The following is an 18,870-nucleotide window of genomic DNA, read 5'->3' as shown; positions in this document are numbered from 1 at the left end:
ATTGAAATACTTTGCTGATGATGAATTCTTTTTGCGCTCTTTAACTGTGTCATAATACAACTAGATGTATGTTTTTTTTTTTTTTTTGCAGAAGTCACGTTGTTTCTGGGATTTTTGGTATGGCTGATCTTCGTACCTCCCCTTCCCCACGACTGGTTTCCCTTTTAAAAAGGACACTTCCTGTTTACTCTACCAATGATGTGAGAACACTGAGTCAAACATCTTATCTTAGTTGCAGTGGAATTACTGTGCATTTCTCAGGAAGTTGTGTCTTGCATTAAAAGATTAAGGTATTTTCTTTATCATTTCTCTTGTGGATCTCTCTCTATTCAGACAACCATTGTCGCAGGAGGAAAAGTGATATATGGAGATATGGCCGCAAAGAATGGAGTTATCCATCTAATTGACACAGTATGATTGCAAAACGCTTCACATTTTAGTTATCATAAAACCTGAAGCCAGTAAAACAATAAGACTTTAATAGACAATAAGAACTACACCATTGTTGTTTTCTCCTAGGTGCTGATTGATGAGCGACAGATGAGTGAGGGTTTACTGGAGGTGCTCCTTCTGAGGCCAGACCTCTCTCTCTTCCGCAGCTCTCTAATGGTGAGTGGCATGTGAGAGATGGTTTAAAGAGAAGATGATGAACCACTCATAGGAAAATGAATGGGAATGAAAATGGCGGCTTTAGGAATTTTCTCGCCTTACCGTTAAAAAAGCCAATTGTCTTTTTGACAGTGGCATTACCTGTTTATTTACTCTAGAATGAGCATGCACAAGCTAAAAAGCTAAATTTATGTTACCATTGTGGTCAGATTTTATTTTTGATATAAAATGTATGACAACTTGACAAACAGTTTTGGATTTCAGTCTTTCTCCATTTCAGTAGACAGGAACTGTACTTGTATTCCTATTGCCAACATAAAAAACAAAGATGGCCGCTGAGTGAACTTTCGTGCCTTAGAAGAACTTTTTTGTTCATGTCTTGTAGACCTACCACACCACAGAAGGAAAAAAATAACCATTTTCTGAAGCAGAAGCACAATTCAAATGTGCCCTCTCAGATTTTTGAGCAGACTTTTGGGGAATTATGTTTTGGAATTGTGGTTATTTCTTGTCTGTCCAGAAACACAAGCTGACTGAGGAAATGGAGGAGTCCTCTGGTTTTACTGTGTTCGCCCCAACAGACAGTGCAGTCCGAGAATACCTCAAAAGAATGGACAAAGACTCACTGGTACTATGCAAACACACAAATACTATCTCTAATACATTAAACGCATAACCTTAAGTATGTATGTGACATTCTCCATCTTTTTGTTTGTGTGTTTGTATGTGTTGGATTCCAGGATTTGAATGTGACCCAGTATCACATTATTTTGAATGAGACTTTAAAAGATGGAGACTTAGTGGATGGACTTTATAAAGATACTATGTTCGGCTTCTCTTACCAACTGGGAATTTTCCGCCGAGATAACAAGGTAAGTCAATGTTAAAGGAAAATTCCGAGGTCAATACTACTTAAGCTCCGTTGACAGCATTTGTGCCATAATGGTGATTTCCACAAAAAATTATATGTTCCAGTTAGGAACTTACAATGGAAGTGAATGGGGCCAATTTTTGATGAATTTGAAGGCATAAATGTGAAGTTAATAATTTTATAAAAGCATTTACATTAATTTTTCTGTTAAAACTTGGGTGCTGTAAAGTTGTTTAATTCTCGTTTTTACGGTTGCTTTATGGTTTTAGGGTTTACAGCATTGAGTTGTTATGGCAAAAAAGTTGTAAAACTGGATATAACTTTACACAGTAAGTGTGTATTAATTAATTAATTATATTATTATGCCACAAATGCTGTTGATTGAGCTTAACTTGTATTGAACCCTGAATATTCCTTAAGTAATTCTAATCTGTATAAACTTGATCAACAATGCTAAATTATTCTCTCTCTCTCTCTCTCTCTCTCTCTCTCTCTCTCTCTCTCTCTCTCTCTCTCTCTCTCTCTCTCTCTATCTCTCATAGTTGTTTGTAAATGAGGCTGAGGTGAACACGACAGACATAGAGACCAGTAAAGGGGTGATCCACACAATGTCTGCTGTTCTGACTATCCCTATCAACCGCTGTGATAGCGCTTCCACCAACACATTTTGGGTACAATATGACAGTCTCAAAATCTATTTAACCTCCCTGCAGAAAATTCCAGTATAGCCAGTCACCAGTATTTGGATACCAGTGTTCTGGTGTCTTCATTAGGCTTCATAACTAACTCAGTCAGCAGGAATTCCTTAGTCTACCTGCTTCACTTAATACATGAGACCAAGAAAGTCCATGCTGGTTAACCAACTTCAACAGCACTAGATCAGCCCTGATTAGCATAAACCAGCTTGGAACTTTATGGAAATTCATGCTGGTCTATAGTAAGCTGGTATTTTAGAAAATAATACAATAGAATAGACTTTACTACCTCACTTGATTGGGCTTCTTTAACATGGTAGTTTTCTTAGTTCATTATTGCAAACCCACTTCCCCCAGTATAATGTAAATAGTTCTAAATATGTCCATTTTTGTCTGTAGGGACGCTGTGTAGACTGTTTCCACCCAACTGAGAACTCTTGTCCTTCAGGAACAAGAAAACAGGTGAATTGCTGTATATTTATTCTTAATTAATAATCATATATATTGCTTTCATCTGAATACTTTATATCTTAAAGAAATTGCATAATATATTTTATTAATTGTTTATTCTTTTAGAGGAATCCAAAGAAAAGATGCATATACAGTCAAGTATATCATGGCGAGACATTGCTGACTATTGGATGTAGAGTCGCTTGTGAGGAAGTCACCATTGTATGTGAATTATGCTGTCACATTCAAAATGCTTAGGATTTTCTTTCTTCTGTGGAACACAAAAGGGGATGTTAGGTGGAATGACACCCTCAGTCTCCATTCTCTTTAATGGTATGGGAAAGGGAATGGTGACTGAGACGAATATTCAACATCCTCTTTTTGTGGTAAATTAAACTTTAGCACAATGTTACAAAATTGGGTTGCAGTGTACTTAATTGCATGTGATATTCTCTCTGGCTTTGCAGAAAAGAAAGTGTTGTGAAGGATATTATGGCATTAACTGTGAGAGGTGCCCAGGGCCAGAGGGTAAACCATGTTTTGGCAACGGTGTATGTCGAGACGGGATCAATGGCACAGGGGTGTGTAAATGCAACCAGGGTTTTAATGGCACCGCCTGTGAGAACTGCCAAGCTGGCAAGTATGGAACTCACTGTGATCAAGGTACCGAACATCATACTGTATACTACTCTGAGAACAACATGGAAGTATTACGTCATTTGTTTGCTCTTTCAAACATTGCATTTGCACTTAGTACTTTCTTTCTGCGTAGAGTGTATGTGTGTTAACGGACGCTGTAAAGAAGGTGTGGATGGAGATGGCAGCTGTGAGTGTGATCTGGGCTGGAGAGGAATAACCTGCAACATTGGTAAGAATGTTCAGATGTCAGTGCATTATATAACTTTAAACCAAACATTTTTTTTTTTTTAAAGAAACGTAGCAGAAGCACACATTTTTTCAAGCAAAGCATTTGACTTAAATATTTTTTTTACAAGTTAAATAAAAATTATACAATTTATATATGTAATCCTCACTCCCCTGGCCTTAAGAGGCGCACTAGCGACTGATGCTAGAAGCTGTAGCCTTTAGCCTCCTTGTTAGCACACCCACCACCCACACTGAGACCCCGGTTTGAATCCCATTCGGAACGGGTCGAGCAGGACCAGTTACAGTGTTGCCGTGACCTGGATGGGAATGAGGTTTAGGGGGGTGAGTGTTTCGGGAGCTATCTGGTAGGTAGCTGTGCAGTATGTAAACTTCACACCCCTGGCTTCAAGAGGCGCACTAGAGGCTCCCACACTGGAGATGCCGTTCGGAGTGGGTCGAGCAGGACCGGTTATATATATACTGTATAATAATGCTGAAATTCTCACCTTTTCAAAAGGAGGACCACAAGACATAAACAATATGCATGTCATTGTGATAAAAATTGTGTGCTAACATTTCAACTCAAATAATACACGTTTAATACAAAATAAAAGTTTTAACAGAAGAATTAATGTAAGTGCTTTTATAAAATTATTAACTTCAAAATTCTGCCTTTAAACCATCCATAAATTGGCCCCATTCACTTCTATAGTAAGTGTGTCAATGTAACCCCAATTTTTGCATTTTATTTAAGAAAAGGAGGGACGAGTAGAAAAACAATTCTGGTAATCAACATTATGCCACAAATGCTGTCAGTTGAGCATAGCGTCTAGCATCATTGTTTGCTGATGCCACTTGGTTTGATATTTTGTGATATATTTACAACAATTGGAACTACATGTAAAAATAAAGAATAATTTTGACTGGTTTCAGCTATTACATCAGACATGTGTGGAGGAAAGTGCCACAGCAGTGCAAAGTAAGTTTAATTTTGAAATACTCACAACCAGAATGTCACATGGTATCTTTGAATAACTTTGTAGTATCATGTACATGTTAGTCATTCAGTACCATGGTATATCACTGTAAAACGTTGCAGCCACAGTACTTTCCATAAAAACACCTGTCACCAATCCCGGAGCAGTAGTTCTCTAGTCTTAAATATATTTATGATAAAAGTATGTTGTGGTTTATTGGACTTATGTTGAGCACTTTGTGTGTGTTGCAGTTGCCTTGTGAAAGTATTGGACAATACATATTTTTGTAGTTGTGCAGCAGGATTTCAGGGTAACGGCACATATTGCACAGGTATTGAGCATCTCAACAAACCATCAAAACAACTTGAAAACGCTTGCAGCAAATCATTATGAATGGTGGTTTCATATCTTTCATGCTGTATATCCCAAGCTGTAGACGCATGTGCAGTGAATAACGGTGGCTGCTCTGTCCATGCGGTGTGTAAGCGAACTCTCCCAGGACGCAGAATATGTGCGTGCAAAACTGGTTATGGAGGCGATGGACAAGTGTGCATTTGTAAGTCTGTCTAATATTCACTTATGTTCCCATAATCACATTATAGTGTAGAGTTGGTTAGAGAGCGTGACCTTTGGGGCAGAATTTGTTCCTGTAGCATGACTGGTAGAGCATGGCACTAGCAACACAGAGTATGGGATTGATTCCCAGGGGAACACACACATACTGATAAAATGTATAGTACAAAAGCACTGTTATTTAATTTAGATAAAAGATTTCCAATTGAAAGGTAAATGTAAAATATTTGTCTTTGCAATGTGTTTATGAGAGTGTGTGTGTCTTTAAAGCTATCAACCCATGTCTGGATGGTAATAAAGGGAGATGCCACGCAGATGCTTCGTGCATACATACAGGTCCTAATAAGGTAAGAGCCAAATATAAACGCAGCCAAACTGTCAGTCAACAAATAAATCAAATATTAATTAAATCAAATAAATTTTTTTTTTACTTTTATATAAATTAGTTTTTGGGTGTATCTCATGAACATTTTTCAAAAATATATATATATACTTGATAATATCATATCATCATTATTTTTTTTCCATTACAGTGATAGGGGAGTTTTTTTTCTGCATTACAATTATGAGACTAGGCAGAAAAATTGTCATGATGATAATATTACAGTGAAAAACAATAATAATAATAAAATGTTCCTTTTCACTTTCATTGCATTTTCTGTAAGTAAATTATATTTTCTAATTTCGTTCTTTTGAGAAATATCACCGGGACATGTTCTTGAGTTAAACTAATTTTATAATGAACTAATATTCTTTTAATAAAGTGTCAGATGAATTTACACTGGATGTCTCTCTGCTTTCAGACAGTGTGTATTTGCAATGTAGGCTTTTCAGGAAATGGAAGTCAGTGTGAATCCATCGATATGTGTCTCAAGGTACATTTTCCTCTTTGAATGATATTGGTAAAACTTTAAGCACCAACATTTATAAGAGTATCTCACTGAATTTATAAGTGGTTCTTAAATGGTTTTGCTTGTGGACCCAGAATTTCGAGAGTTTCATGTTGTGGTCTGCACAAACCATGTTTATCCTGCAATGCATCTGTTCTATGATGGTATCTGCCTAACTTGGCAAGCTTCTATCAAGTGAGAGATAAATTTGTGCCAAGTACCGTAGAGTTTGTTTGGCTGCACAGCCTTTGACGCCAACAACATTTATTTTTCTTTCCTAACTGTACACAATTATTTGGTTAGTTATATGTTATTATTTGCATTTAGGATTGTTTTGTTTTCCCTGCTGTCCCCAACCCTATCAGAACAGACCCCATTTTTGTTTTGTATTCGTAACCCACCAGTTAAGAACCGCTGCATTACAATACATGAATTCTATTATGCCACAGTTGTTTCAAACATTTCTGCTGCACTCGATTCACAGACTAGAATGAATGGCATTAATTATTCTGTAAGATATTTCTTTCTCATTACTACTTTTCTTAAAGAAAAATGGAGGATGTCACAGTCATGCCAGGTGTACCATGACTGGACCACTGGAGAGGAACTGCACTTGTCCGGAAGGCTTTATTGGGGATGGGGAGACTTGCAAAGGCACCTTGCAGAAAGTGAGATCTAAAGCAAAATCTACATGAATAATCACAAACTTAACATATGTCTTGTGAATATAACAATTATTTTTCCCCCCACAGGAGCTTTTATACAGAAAGTTGAGGGATTTTTATCTTGGACTGCTGGTATGCTTCTTAAAAGGATAGTTAACCCAAAAATCGTTAATCCCACAATGCGGTCATCATGTATTCACCCTGCTGTTGTTCAAACCCATTTGCATTTTTTTTCTTCTTCTGTATAACACAAAAGAGAATTTTATGGAGAGAAAGTCTCAGTCACCATTCACTTTCATTACATCTTTTCCATACAATGAAAGTGAATGGTGACTGAGGCTAACGTTCTGCATAACATCTCCTTTTTTGTTCCACAGAAGCATAAGTGTGAGAACATGATGACAGAGTTTTCATTTTTGGGTGAACTATCGCTTTAATCATGTTTACACCCATGTAATATGTTTATTTGTTACATTCTGAGAGTATCCAATAATCTAAATATGGATGTTTTTACAGTTTGCAAATGTTAATGAACTTAGAGGTCGTGGCCCCTTCACTGTCTTCGCACCTAATGCAGATGCCTTTAAAAAAATGGAGGTATGCCTTTCTTTGTTGCAGAGCATTATAACATATGTGTGAACAAAATGAAACTATACTGTAAGAACTTTCACACATACAGCCTTTTCCTTTGCTGTCATAAGAAGTTGTAGCTTTGCTGGAAAAGTTTCATGTTGATGCTGTGTGAACAAAGTAATATTAATGGTTTTCAAACCAGTTCACTCCTATGAGGTTTGGATTCCTTTGACCTTTGATCATAATGTTTCAAGAAATTATATTTTACATTTAAACAATGAAGCCTGTTTTTAAGGCAATTACGAAGTTTTGCATTGCAACATTATGTTTGTGACATTTAAGCACAATTACAGTAATGCAAATATATTATATTATGTAAGTATTTATACATATTTTAAGTATTTGTACTTGTAGCATTTGTTCTACCTTTTAATTTATGTTGATTTCAATTTAAAAAATCATTGTATTACAGTACAGAATGTTTTAATGGAATCATTTTTAAGAACAATGAGACTTGTAAACAAACACATAGGTAAAACATCTGGGGGCATTAAAGTCATGAGAATTTGGGGAGATTTTTTTTAATTTTTTAGTCTAATTATAATAATACAAATTCTTATTTTTTTATTCTGATTTTTGGGTGAAATATGACCCAGACATGTTTTTGACAGATTTCTTGCTATTCACTCAAATTCAACTCTCATATGCCTTTTAATGAATTTCATACACAGAAGAATCTGAAGAGGTGATAAGTGAGTGTCTTTATTGACACTGATGTGTCCTGCATTTTAGGCAAATGAGATGATAAAGCTGGGTGGTAATCAAAACATCAACGCCAAAATTTTGAGGTACCACATAGTGGCCTGCCGTACTCTCCTCCCGGAAGACCTTATGCAACCTCGTAACCTCACCTCACTTACCGGTGAAGTCCTCAGCGTTACATACTCTGAGGTACAGTATACCTTATAAATATACAAATATAATAACTCTGTATGATTATGATTCCAAAGGATAATTCACAATTAAACTTATAATTTTTTCCAGGACACTATATACATCAATAACAAAGCCAAAGTGGTGTTCAGTGATCTGGAAAGTGGCAACGGCATTTTCCATGAGATTGACACTGTCCTAATCCCTCCCAGTCTTCAGAACCAGAAATCCAGGGAAATAGACACAACCCCTGTAAGTCCTCACAGGATAACTCTGAATGTTAGTATAAAAAAAGAAGACTCTTGTTCAAGAATTATTCTGCCATAAACCAATTTTCTTTCAATTTCTTTTAAGAGCTTTAAAGCAAATATCACATTATAGACTGTGGCAGGGTGGAGGGCGGGGCCGGGTTGTGATTATACACACCCGGTCGCTTATCAGGCTGAATAAGCCTCCGAGAGGGATAAAGGCCGATGGCAGACAGTGGTGCGACGAGAGAGAGATAGTTTACGGACATGTCCGTCATGTGTGTGTTTGTGTCTTTTTAAGTTTATCATTAAAACTATTATTTATATCGTCAAGCCGGTTCTCACCTCCTCCTTTCCATTGACTTCTTTACACAGACCTAATGAAAGTTATTCTATATTTTCAGTAAATATGCCTTGGCACCTTTCTATGTTACACATCATGTAGAGCTATTCATAAAAAAAAATATGATTTACGCCATGGGTAATCGACCTTACAATTATGACGAATGACACCTTAGATTGATGTGAAAATCACACAAATTCCCACCTGATTGTTCACACTGAAGTGAAATTGCAAAATATCAGATTACGTATCAGATAAAAAAATGTATATGGGACACATTCATCTGTGGTGTAAATATAGCATTTGATTGAATTATTCAAATAATTTCTTTTTTTTCTTGTAAGCGAAACCTCTCAGATGTGATTAACGTCCATGGCTTCAAGACATTTTACAAAGTTCTGGAGGTATGCATGGTTTCCTCTCCATTTCCATTTTTACAAGCATATTTATTTACTTCATAACATCATTGTCCTGAATGCCACCAAAGTTAAAAATAAGACTAGTTTTGAGAGAATATCTCGAATTTCATTGCATCTTGAATTTTCTATTTTATTTTCCCATTGGCAAATTGTTTTATCTTGTGCAAACCTCACAAAATGATGTTAGATTATGTTTAAAACAAGAAAAAGCAATTTGCCAATGTGTTCAGATATATAAACTTAATTTTAAGATATATTTGCTGAAAACAAGTCATTTATTAAATTTTTTTTTTTTCTGGAAACCAAGACAAAAAATACTGATTAAGAAAGTGATGTTTGGATGCAAGAGCACCAAAGTTATTTGTTGTTTTATAGAGCACAGATATGTTGAAGTTGGTGATGGACCCCATTCACCAGCCCGTCACCCTGTTCCTGCCCACGGACAGTGCAATGGATGCTTTGGCCCAGGAGCAGAAAAACTTCCTGTATGCTCCTCATAACCGTGAGCAGCTGACTGAGTACATTAAATACCACATCCTACGTGACACAAAGGTCGGTATCTATCCAGTGTGTTTTACATTTAGTTTAATTTCCACAAAGGCATTTGGCAGTTGAGCTTGGCTTTATTCTTAGAATTATGGACTGTATGCCTCATTTCAGAGTACTGTATATGACTTCACATCATTCATTATTATTTAAATGGCTGTGCAATGCAAGCATAATAACAAAGTATATAAATACATTAGTATGGTACTATATGCATGTTATTGTAGGCCAGGCTTAGAATGCAACAGTCAATAACATACAATATGTAACATGGGGGTCCCAGCTCCGTCTCTCGATGCACCAAAGGCTCCCTGGCCAGAAAAGGGTTTTAGACCCCTGATAGATGTATTGATGAGGCCTAATGCGTTTTATAATTAGACAGTTTTAGCAAGTTGGTTGCCATTTATAATGACTTTTTTGGCAAGGACATTGCAGTGTCTGTGATCCAGATGAATTCAACATTACAGCAGAAATTTCATTGTTGACTTCCCAATGCAGAATTTAAATGTACTGAAATTTGTTGTGCGTTTATTAGATCATGGCTGCACAGCTCATACACATCAGCTCTTTAAAAACTCAACAAGGCTCAGATCTGTCAGTAGCCTGCATGGGTGAAGAGCAAATAGTGAGTATTATAGGAATATAGGAAAAAGATGTTTAAATATTATAAGATACCTTAATTCTTTTTTTATTATTATTAAGTTCCTTAGACCATGGTAAAGGAAAAAAATTTATATTTATTATAAGTAAAATATCTTAATATATTTATTTTTTAATAAATATTTAGTTTCATTCTTAGACTTTTGAAAATAGAAATGTGTGATTATCAAGATGAACCATGTATCATGTCATGCATGTTTATCCATCAGGGAGAGCTTTATGTGAATGATAAAAGCTGCCGGATTGTAAAGAGAAACATTGATTTCAATGGAGGCATGATTTATGGTATTAACTGTCTGCTGAGTCCTCCGAGCCTTGGCGGGCGTTGTGACTATCAGGACACCATTGATATCACAGTGAGTCATAACATTGTTCCAAGTAACTTGACTGGTTACAATGCAGAATTGCACTCTGTAGTACATTGTATATATTGTAGATTGTGTAGCATGTACGTTTTATCAATGATTAAGTGATCTACTTTTTTCTCAAGTGAATGGCAAAAGTTTTGTGTTTTGTTTAAATAGTTGTCTTGCAAGCAGTGTGGTCGCACTATTTCTGATTGCCCGCCTGGAAGCAAGCCAAAGGTAATATTCATTTTTCTGTGAAGCTAATAAACCCTATGGACAGCAACATTATTTATGGTCTTTAGTGGGAAAAACTTGCTATTTAACTTCACCATATATCTTTATGTCTATGTCTCTATTATGTCACTTTCTTACTTGTCTGATCTTTTAAGATGCCTTGAGATGCTGTTAAGTTTGAAAAGAAAATCAAACATTCTTTGCACATACCCAACAGAATTTTGAACCATCTTAATTGTATTTTCAAACTAGGCCAAGCAAAAGTGTGACCTGCCACATCTCTTGGTCGCTAAGAACGCCGGTTGCCAATCGGTATGTGCCATGATCATATGGAAGCCCAAGTGCTGTGCAGGGTACTACGGCAGGGATTGTCTTGGTAAGCAGTGGCTTTGTTTGGAATAGCATACTATCTGTACTATCTCTGCAGTATATACAGTATGTGTACTGTGCACACGATGCACATTTTCTGTGTGTATTTAATACACAGATTAATAATTATTAATATTAACAGTTCGTTTTTTTGATTACAAACCATATCTCGCTGTACTGTTTAGACTGTATCCCCTTATTCCGGTCCAAAATATTGCTATGCTTGCAATCAATATCTAGATTATCATGCATTGGTCTTATCAGATATGTAGAACAACACTTCCTTTGCGTTTCCAACTGATAAGGAGGTGTTCTGCACTTTACCTGTTCTCTAGCATGTCCTGGTGGCCCTGGATCCCCTTGCAGTAACCATGGCAAGTGTGATGAGGATCATTTAGGCAATGGCACCTGCACATGTGATATTGGATTTACAGGTGTAGCATGTGAGCTGTGTGTGGACGGCCATTTTGGACCAGACTGCATAGGTGAGCGTTTACAATGCATTAATTTTATTTACAGTATAGAATAGTCATAAACACGTCTATGTCCTCTTCCGTTTTTATAGTATGTAATTGCACAGAACACGGGTCATGTGATGAGGGTCTGAAAGGTACTGGTTCCTGTTTTTGTGAAGAGGGCTGGACGGGTCCCCGATGTGAGAACAAATTAGGTACAGACCTTCTCTTTACTCTTTCAGACAAGAGAAAGTCAAACATTGCTTTTTACTTGCAAGCCCACATTTCCCTGAATCTATCTCTAATGCTTTAGCTGATGGTCCAGTTTGCAATCCAGTTTGCCATGAGAAGGGTGTCTGCATGGAGAACAATACCTGTGTCTGTAAACCCTTCTATGAAGGTGATGGCATCACCTGTACAGGTACAGCACATGCATGAAGATCCCACTTGTCACCCGTTTTCCAATTTGAAGAGCCTTTATGAGTTTAACGTTCCATTATAGCTGTTATGATTCCTCGCAAAGGAATTACAGCTGAGATTAGCTTTGTAGATTTTCTGGTAAAAAAGTGAGTGGTACTTGGCTGTGGAAAAGTTGGCGCACTACTTAGGTTTGAGGTTTGTTAGAATCCCTAACCTTGCAGCAATACTGGTGATACTTGTCTCAGCAAGGGTAGAAATGTCCAACCAACCACCCAATCTCTTCTTTTCCTAAGCGGCCAACATGTGCAAGCATTGGAACGGCGGCTGTTCTAAGCATTCTAAGTGCAGTCAAAAAGGTGAGAAGGTGAGCTGCTCGTGCCTGAAAGGTTACACTGGCGATGGGTATGTGTGTACACCGGTCGACCCCTGTGCTGGTGGCAACAATGGAGGATGCCACGAGCATGCAACCTGCACCATGACTGGAGCTGTAAGCAGACATTTCTCCTTCATTAAACCTGATTAAAGATTCATTTTTAGACATACATTTCGACTTTCAGTAATATGCAGAGATAACTATAAGTAAGCCAGGTTGTCGTAGGTTGATTCCCCCGAAATGATAAAAAAAAAAATGCTCTGTTTGTTTGAGCATCCTGACCAGCCCAATACAATACACAGCATTGAGTTCAGTTTCGTGAGTTTAGGGTGGTGTTATATATGTCAGAAATAAAAAAAGGTATGTGTCTCTGATTTTCAACTTCTCCTCTTTGAACACTCAACACAGTCAACTGAACATGTGTAAGCGCACAATGCCAGCTAGTGGATATTAACGGTAAGGCAGTGTAACAGCATAGCCAATACAAGAGAACACAACAGACTGAACTATTTTATTGACCAATGGTAATCATAAAAAAAAAAAAAATGTTTGCAGTTTCATTTTGTGACACTAAGGGTGAAGAAAATACACACTTCACATATAAACATTTTGATTAAAGGGTATTTTTTAATCACACTCATACTGAATTTATTTGTTGTGTTATATGTAATTTGGTCACCAGGACAAGAGGAAATGTGAGTGTAAGGACAACTACGTTGGTGATGGGATTGCTTGTGAAGTCAAGCAGTTGCTAATCAATCGTTGTCTACAGGATAATGGACAGTGCCATTCAGATGCTCAGTGCACTGACCTGCACTACGAGGGTTTGTATCTTTTATACTGAATGCACTGCTATGACTATTATTCTTACAGCATCCTACAAGATACAGTATATAGGTTTTATTTCATTTATGTGTTTGTGTGTGGTAAAACCTAGTAAGCTGCCTTGCTGTCTATATAGGCTACTGTCATGAAACCTCAAAAGTTACCTATCTGAAATGTGCTACACAGGCAGTGACTTCTGCAGTGCATAAAAAAACGGTCAAATATTTACTTTTCTTTTAAGGGGCAATATTTTCCACCTGGAATTTATTTTCAGGGCCTTTTTTTCCATTATTTATTTTTTTTTATATAAAAATACTTCAATCAATTCATTAACATAAATCCTCAATCTGAATAACTAGCCATAAGTTTAAATCAGCATTAAAGGAATAGTTTACTCAAAAATTAAAATTCTCTCATCATTTTCTCACCCTCATGCCATCCCAGATTTGTATGACTTTCTTTTTCTGTTGAACACAAACAAAGATTTTTTGGAGAATATCTCCGCTCTGGAGGTCCAATTCTCCAAACTTTGAAGTTAAAAAAAGCACATAAAGGCAGCATAAAAGTAATTCATACGACTCCAGGGGTTAAATCCATGTCTTCAGAAGCGATATGATACATGTGTGTGAGAAACAATCAGTATTTGAGTCCTTTTTTCTATAAACTCTCCACCTTTGACCAGCCCCAAACAGTAGGTTGCTAAATGTGAAAGTCACTTCCACATCAGAATTTGAAAGGGAAAGTGTATATTTACAGTAAAAAAAGACTCAAATATATATCTGGGTCTCAACCACACATACCATATTGCCTATAAAGATATGGATTTAACAACTGGAGTTTGTTGGATTACTTTTATGCTACCTTTATGTCCTTTTTGGACCTACATGGTCACCATTCACTTGCATTGGATGGACCTACAGAGCTGAGATATTCTAATAAAAATTTGTAGAAGAAAGAATGTTTCAGCCTACCGTTTGGAACCGCATGTTAAAATTATGTCCTGGTAGGCAGCTAGATAGGTTTGAAATAGAGCAAATTTTGTTGAAGACTTGTCAAACACAATTTTGGCTGGCTTTTATCTTTTAGATAAAACACTGGGAGTTTTCAACATTCGCTCCTCAATGGGAGGGTATAAACTCAACTACAGCATGGCACAGGAGGCATGCAAGGAGGCAGGAGGCAGTATTGCTACTTACACACAGCTTGCCTATGCCCAGCAGGTGGACACACAGCACAAGTCCAAATTTATTTTAAGCTGAACCATTAGCACTTGTATGTGAATTTTATTGGGTGTCTTTTCTCTTTTTGTATTTTTTTGTACTGCAGGCAGGTTATAACTTATGTGTGGCAGGTTGGCTTGACAAAGCAAGGGTAGCATATCCCATGAGCTTCTCCAACCCTAAATGTGGCTTTGGACACGTTGGTATTGTGGACTATGGTGTACGCAATAACCTGAGCGAGACGTGGGACACATTCTGCTATCGATTGAAGGGTAAAATACATTATGGGACAAAATGTGGATGAATCTGCTCTCAACCTTGAACACAAAGACTTTATGCAAGCAGACTGAAGTTTGGGTTTAAAAGATTTGGTTTATTGGTGTACATGTGTGTTGCAGATGTGAAGTGTGAGTGTAAGACTGGCTACATCGGTGATGGATACTCCTGTACAGGAAACCTGCTGCAGGTCCTCTCAACCAGACCAACCTTCTCCAATTTCCTCTCTGTGAGTAGAGCTTCTACTAAAGGGAACGTTCACCCAATAATTAAAATTCTCTCATCATGTACTCACCCTTATGCCATCCCAAATGTGTGAGACATTCTTTCTTCTGCAGAACACAAAGATTTTTTGAATTTTTCCATATGATCGAAGCGAATTGTTGAGAGAAATTTGAAGGTTCAAAAAGCATATAAAGGCAGCATAACAGTAATCCATAAGACTCCAGTGGTTAAATCTATATCTACAGAAGCGATATGATAGGTGTGAGTGAAAAACAGATCAATATTTAAGTCCTTTTTTTTTTTTACTATAAATCTCCACTTTCACTTTCAGATTCTTCTTTTGTTTTGGTTTGCATTCTTCATGCATATCGCCACCTCCTGAGCAGGGAAAATAATTTATAGTAAAAAAGGATCTGTTTCTCACCCATGTTTATCATATCAGTTCTGAAGATAAAGATTTAAACACTTAAGTCATATGCATTAATGCTGCATTTATGTACTTTTTGGACCTTCACTTTTCTGGCCACCATTCACTTGCACTGTATGGACCCACAGAGCTGAAATATTCTTTTAAAAAACTTTGTTTGTGTTCAGCAGAAGAAAGTCATATACATCTGGTATGGCATAAGGGTGAGCAAATGATGAGAGAATTTTCATTTTTGGGTGAACTATCCCTTTATTGAAAGGACTCCCCTTTGAGATATATATTTATTTATTTTATTTTTAGATACTTTTTTAAATTGAAGAATAGGTGAGAATTGTTGACCCAGTGTCATCATATTACAATAATTGGACATTGGTCTTTTTCAGCAAATCCTGAATTATTCGAGTTTTTCTGCATCAGGGAAAGAGTTTATGAAACGCATAAGCAATATTACCATCCAGTCTACTCTGTTTGTACCTGACAATAATGGTCTCTATAGCAACCAGGTGACTCCACATACACTGCACACCTACCTGTATATTTTATATATATATATAAATGCCAACAATATGTACTCAAAATGTTTTCACTTCTGATCTTCTTGTAATGTCCCCTGTGTTCAACAGACTTTGAGTAGCAGAGACATAGAGCACCATCTACTGGATGGGAGGGCTTTGGTACTGCAGGCACTTATTAATGTTACTCATGTCAGAACACGTCTGGGGCAAAGCCTGACCATCACCAGCGTGCCTGATCTCCAAAACCCTCAAACAGTAGTGAGGATATAACGTAACTCCATTCATGCATATGCTAGGAATTGTTTTATTCTCAAAAAGCAATATTGAGGAGAGCGGGATTAGTTGTCATACAAGGAAGTTGTCACAAGGGCTATATCTCAGTAAATATCAGTGTTGGGTAAAATACTCAAAAAAGTAATCTGCTACAAATGATTCATTATTTACATCAAATTGTAATCACATTACTTCACGGGAAAGTAATCACATTACTAATTATGTGTTCTACATTAATAATAACATTTTAGAAATATATGCAATCCTTTAAGTAATGTGCTTAACTGTAATTAATTAAAGTAATTATCTGTAATCTGATTAGGAGAATTTAAAATGTAGTGCTTTACACTACTTTTGAAAAAAAAAAAGGTAATTAGAGTACAGTAACTAATTACTTTATATTTTCATTACACCCAACACTGGTAACTATAAGGTTTTAAGTCAAAAGTTCAATCAAACAAATGTGTGTTTTCTGAACATTGGTTTCAAAATAGTACAAAACCATCTTAAATTAAAGTATTTTTTGTGAATTATGTCTGCCAAACTAAAATTTTAAAATCATATTTTTGCTGTAGCAGTTTGATAAACAAGTAAAAACATTTGTGTTGGGGCAATAAAAATGTATACATGTATAAATGTATCTTTATATCTGTTGGCTTACTCAATACTTTGATATTTGTGTGATATTTTTTACTTTATTTTAATTAAAATATTTATAGGTCATTTCCCAATTGCTTTTTATATTTTCACAACAGGTCAATGTGTGTCAACTGAATCTTTTTACATAGGCAAACATTTTGGAAATGTTAAATAGTGTTTTTGTAGCCAAGACTTTTGGCTTTCCATAATAAACCTACCTTGAGAAATATGGTATAAAATAATATATATTCTTAAAGCAATTTTAACATGATTCCATATTCATCACTTTTAGCTGATATCAGCTATACTTAATATACTTGTAATTCTCCTCCTTTTAGACTTCCTCTGGATACATCAACGACCGCTATGTCATCGATTATGACATTTTTGCCTCCAATGGGGTCATCCATGTTCTGCAAGGCCCACTGAAAGCTCCGCCGCCTCCACCTCCATCCATCCACCCGGCTCATAAGGCCGGGATGGGCATCGGTGTCTTAGGACTCATCATTCTTATTGCAGTGGCTGGATTTGTGGGATACAATTTCTACACACATAAAACAAAGCCGTTCCAGTTCCACTACTTTAAGGTAAGCCTTAAATTTCACTTTGTATAGTTTTCATTGTTGGATATACTCAAATTTGTCTTTGTGTGGTGTGTGCATGTTGATATGTTTGTTTGTTTTTTCTTTCTATCATTTTAGGATGATGGAGAAGATGTTAACCCATCAGAATCCAGTCCAAACATCAGTAATCCTGTGTATGATTCTACACCCGCCCCAAAAGAGCAAGCTCCAATGGTCCGTGAGCTAAACAAAAAATAACTGTATTAGCTTTTGTTCTTTTAAATGCTAAGACCGTATCATGTCTCATGTATCACCAGGCTGTTTGGTCAATCATGGTCAAAATAACCCTTTCAAGATGATACAAAATCACCTAATCACCCTGTCTAGGTTTATTTTACCATAATGTCTGAATGTTTATTATTATTTAAAATGTTGTTCAAAGGGTGTTCAAATTGGGTTAGGGTCACACTGTTATACAAGTACAATGTAATGGTTTTGTCTTGTCTTTTTTAAAAGGAGGAAGACAAACATGAAGTGATTGCAAGTGGTTCCTATGACCTCCTCCAGAACAGCTGAGATAACCACATCAAGCGTCATCTAATGATGCAGTTCCATTCGAGACCACAAGAGGGACCATAAATTCTATTTCACAATGAAGGGACAGTGAAATACCAAAGCTAGTCTGAGAAATCAGTTCAGGTTGTGGATGTATGCATACTTTTGAAGAGAGAGTGTTTGTGTGTGCACATGTTTGTAAGTAACCTGATTATCTGTAATCTCTAAATTCTGTTGTACTACAGGCTTTAATAAATTTACAATGTTATCATAAGTGTCTTGCTCAAGAAAAGGAATTGGACATTTATTATGGTTTAGGGGCCACATCGGGCTGTGAATAGTACATGGGGGGCAACATAGCATTCCTTTTGAGATACAACAAATACTGGACATGATGAGTAGAAGATGCCATGCTTTTACAGTTCAAGAAGTAAGTCCCACTGGGACTCGGGCACTGGCACTAATCAAATAGACAGGTGCTGAGGTGGGATGCCGGGTACATCTCCTAGGAACAATGCAGGTTTTATTGCTTTGAATTTCCTCTGAGAATGATTTTAATCCAAAGAATAATAGATCACATTAATATGGTGTGACTTTCGATGAAGTCGAGTGAAAATGGAAAGTATATATTTTGTATTTATTTTAAGGCCAGACGGCTTTTAAAGGGATAGTTCACCACAAAATGAAAATTCTCTCATTTACTCACCTTAATGTCATCCCAGATGTGTATGACTTTATTTCTTTTGCAGAACACAAATGAAGATTTTTAGAAGAATATTTCCGCTATGTAGGTCCATACAATGCAAGTGAATGCATTGAAGCTCCAAAAATCACA

General features: G+C 36.6%; 1 protein-coding gene across 1 annotated transcript in view; it reads left to right on the top strand.

Moving 5' to 3' along the window:
• stab2 (stabilin 2) overlaps positions 1-18,332 on the top strand; it is a 36,274-nt gene extending 17,942 nt beyond the window's left edge. The window contains exons 30-68 of the mRNA XM_052118777.1: positions 92-200; positions 334-411; positions 520-609; positions 1,130-1,237; positions 1,350-1,481; positions 2,023-2,151; positions 2,575-2,637; positions 2,752-2,847; positions 3,093-3,288; positions 3,398-3,493; positions 4,426-4,471; positions 4,721-4,800; positions 4,900-5,025; positions 5,313-5,389; positions 5,846-5,917; positions 6,481-6,600; positions 6,685-6,729; positions 7,114-7,194; positions 7,963-8,121; positions 8,215-8,355; positions 9,039-9,098; positions 9,489-9,665; positions 10,195-10,284; positions 10,529-10,675; positions 10,844-10,903; positions 11,153-11,276; positions 11,605-11,754; positions 11,835-11,939; positions 12,038-12,145; positions 12,438-12,631; positions 13,200-13,341; positions 14,429-14,562; positions 14,669-14,834; positions 14,961-15,067; positions 15,874-15,993; positions 16,114-16,263; positions 17,256-17,504; positions 17,619-17,714; positions 17,997-18,332. Of these exons, the coding sequence (XP_051974737.1) occupies positions 92-200; positions 334-411; positions 520-609; positions 1,130-1,237; positions 1,350-1,481; positions 2,023-2,151; positions 2,575-2,637; positions 2,752-2,847; positions 3,093-3,288; positions 3,398-3,493; positions 4,426-4,471; positions 4,721-4,800; positions 4,900-5,025; positions 5,313-5,389; positions 5,846-5,917; positions 6,481-6,600; positions 6,685-6,729; positions 7,114-7,194; positions 7,963-8,121; positions 8,215-8,355; positions 9,039-9,098; positions 9,489-9,665; positions 10,195-10,284; positions 10,529-10,675; positions 10,844-10,903; positions 11,153-11,276; positions 11,605-11,754; positions 11,835-11,939; positions 12,038-12,145; positions 12,438-12,631; positions 13,200-13,341; positions 14,429-14,562; positions 14,669-14,834; positions 14,961-15,067; positions 15,874-15,993; positions 16,114-16,263; positions 17,256-17,504; positions 17,619-17,714; positions 17,997-18,056 (4,483 nt within the window). The 3' untranslated portion in view covers positions 18,057-18,332. The remainder of the gene's footprint in view (positions 1-91; positions 201-333; positions 412-519; positions 610-1,129; positions 1,238-1,349; positions 1,482-2,022; positions 2,152-2,574; positions 2,638-2,751; positions 2,848-3,092; positions 3,289-3,397; positions 3,494-4,425; positions 4,472-4,720; positions 4,801-4,899; positions 5,026-5,312; positions 5,390-5,845; positions 5,918-6,480; positions 6,601-6,684; positions 6,730-7,113; positions 7,195-7,962; positions 8,122-8,214; positions 8,356-9,038; positions 9,099-9,488; positions 9,666-10,194; positions 10,285-10,528; positions 10,676-10,843; positions 10,904-11,152; positions 11,277-11,604; positions 11,755-11,834; positions 11,940-12,037; positions 12,146-12,437; positions 12,632-13,199; positions 13,342-14,428; positions 14,563-14,668; positions 14,835-14,960; positions 15,068-15,873; positions 15,994-16,113; positions 16,264-17,255; positions 17,505-17,618; positions 17,715-17,996) is intronic.
• Positions 18,333-18,870: the final 538 nt, after the last annotated feature.

This window comes from Xyrauchen texanus, chromosome 45, assembly GCF_025860055.1.
Source record: "Xyrauchen texanus isolate HMW12.3.18 chromosome 45, RBS_HiC_50CHRs, whole genome shotgun sequence".
In the NCBI taxonomy this organism is placed as follows: Eukaryota; Metazoa; Chordata; class Actinopteri; order Cypriniformes; family Catostomidae; genus Xyrauchen; species Xyrauchen texanus.
This window is presented reverse-complemented; position numbering and strand designations above follow the sequence as displayed.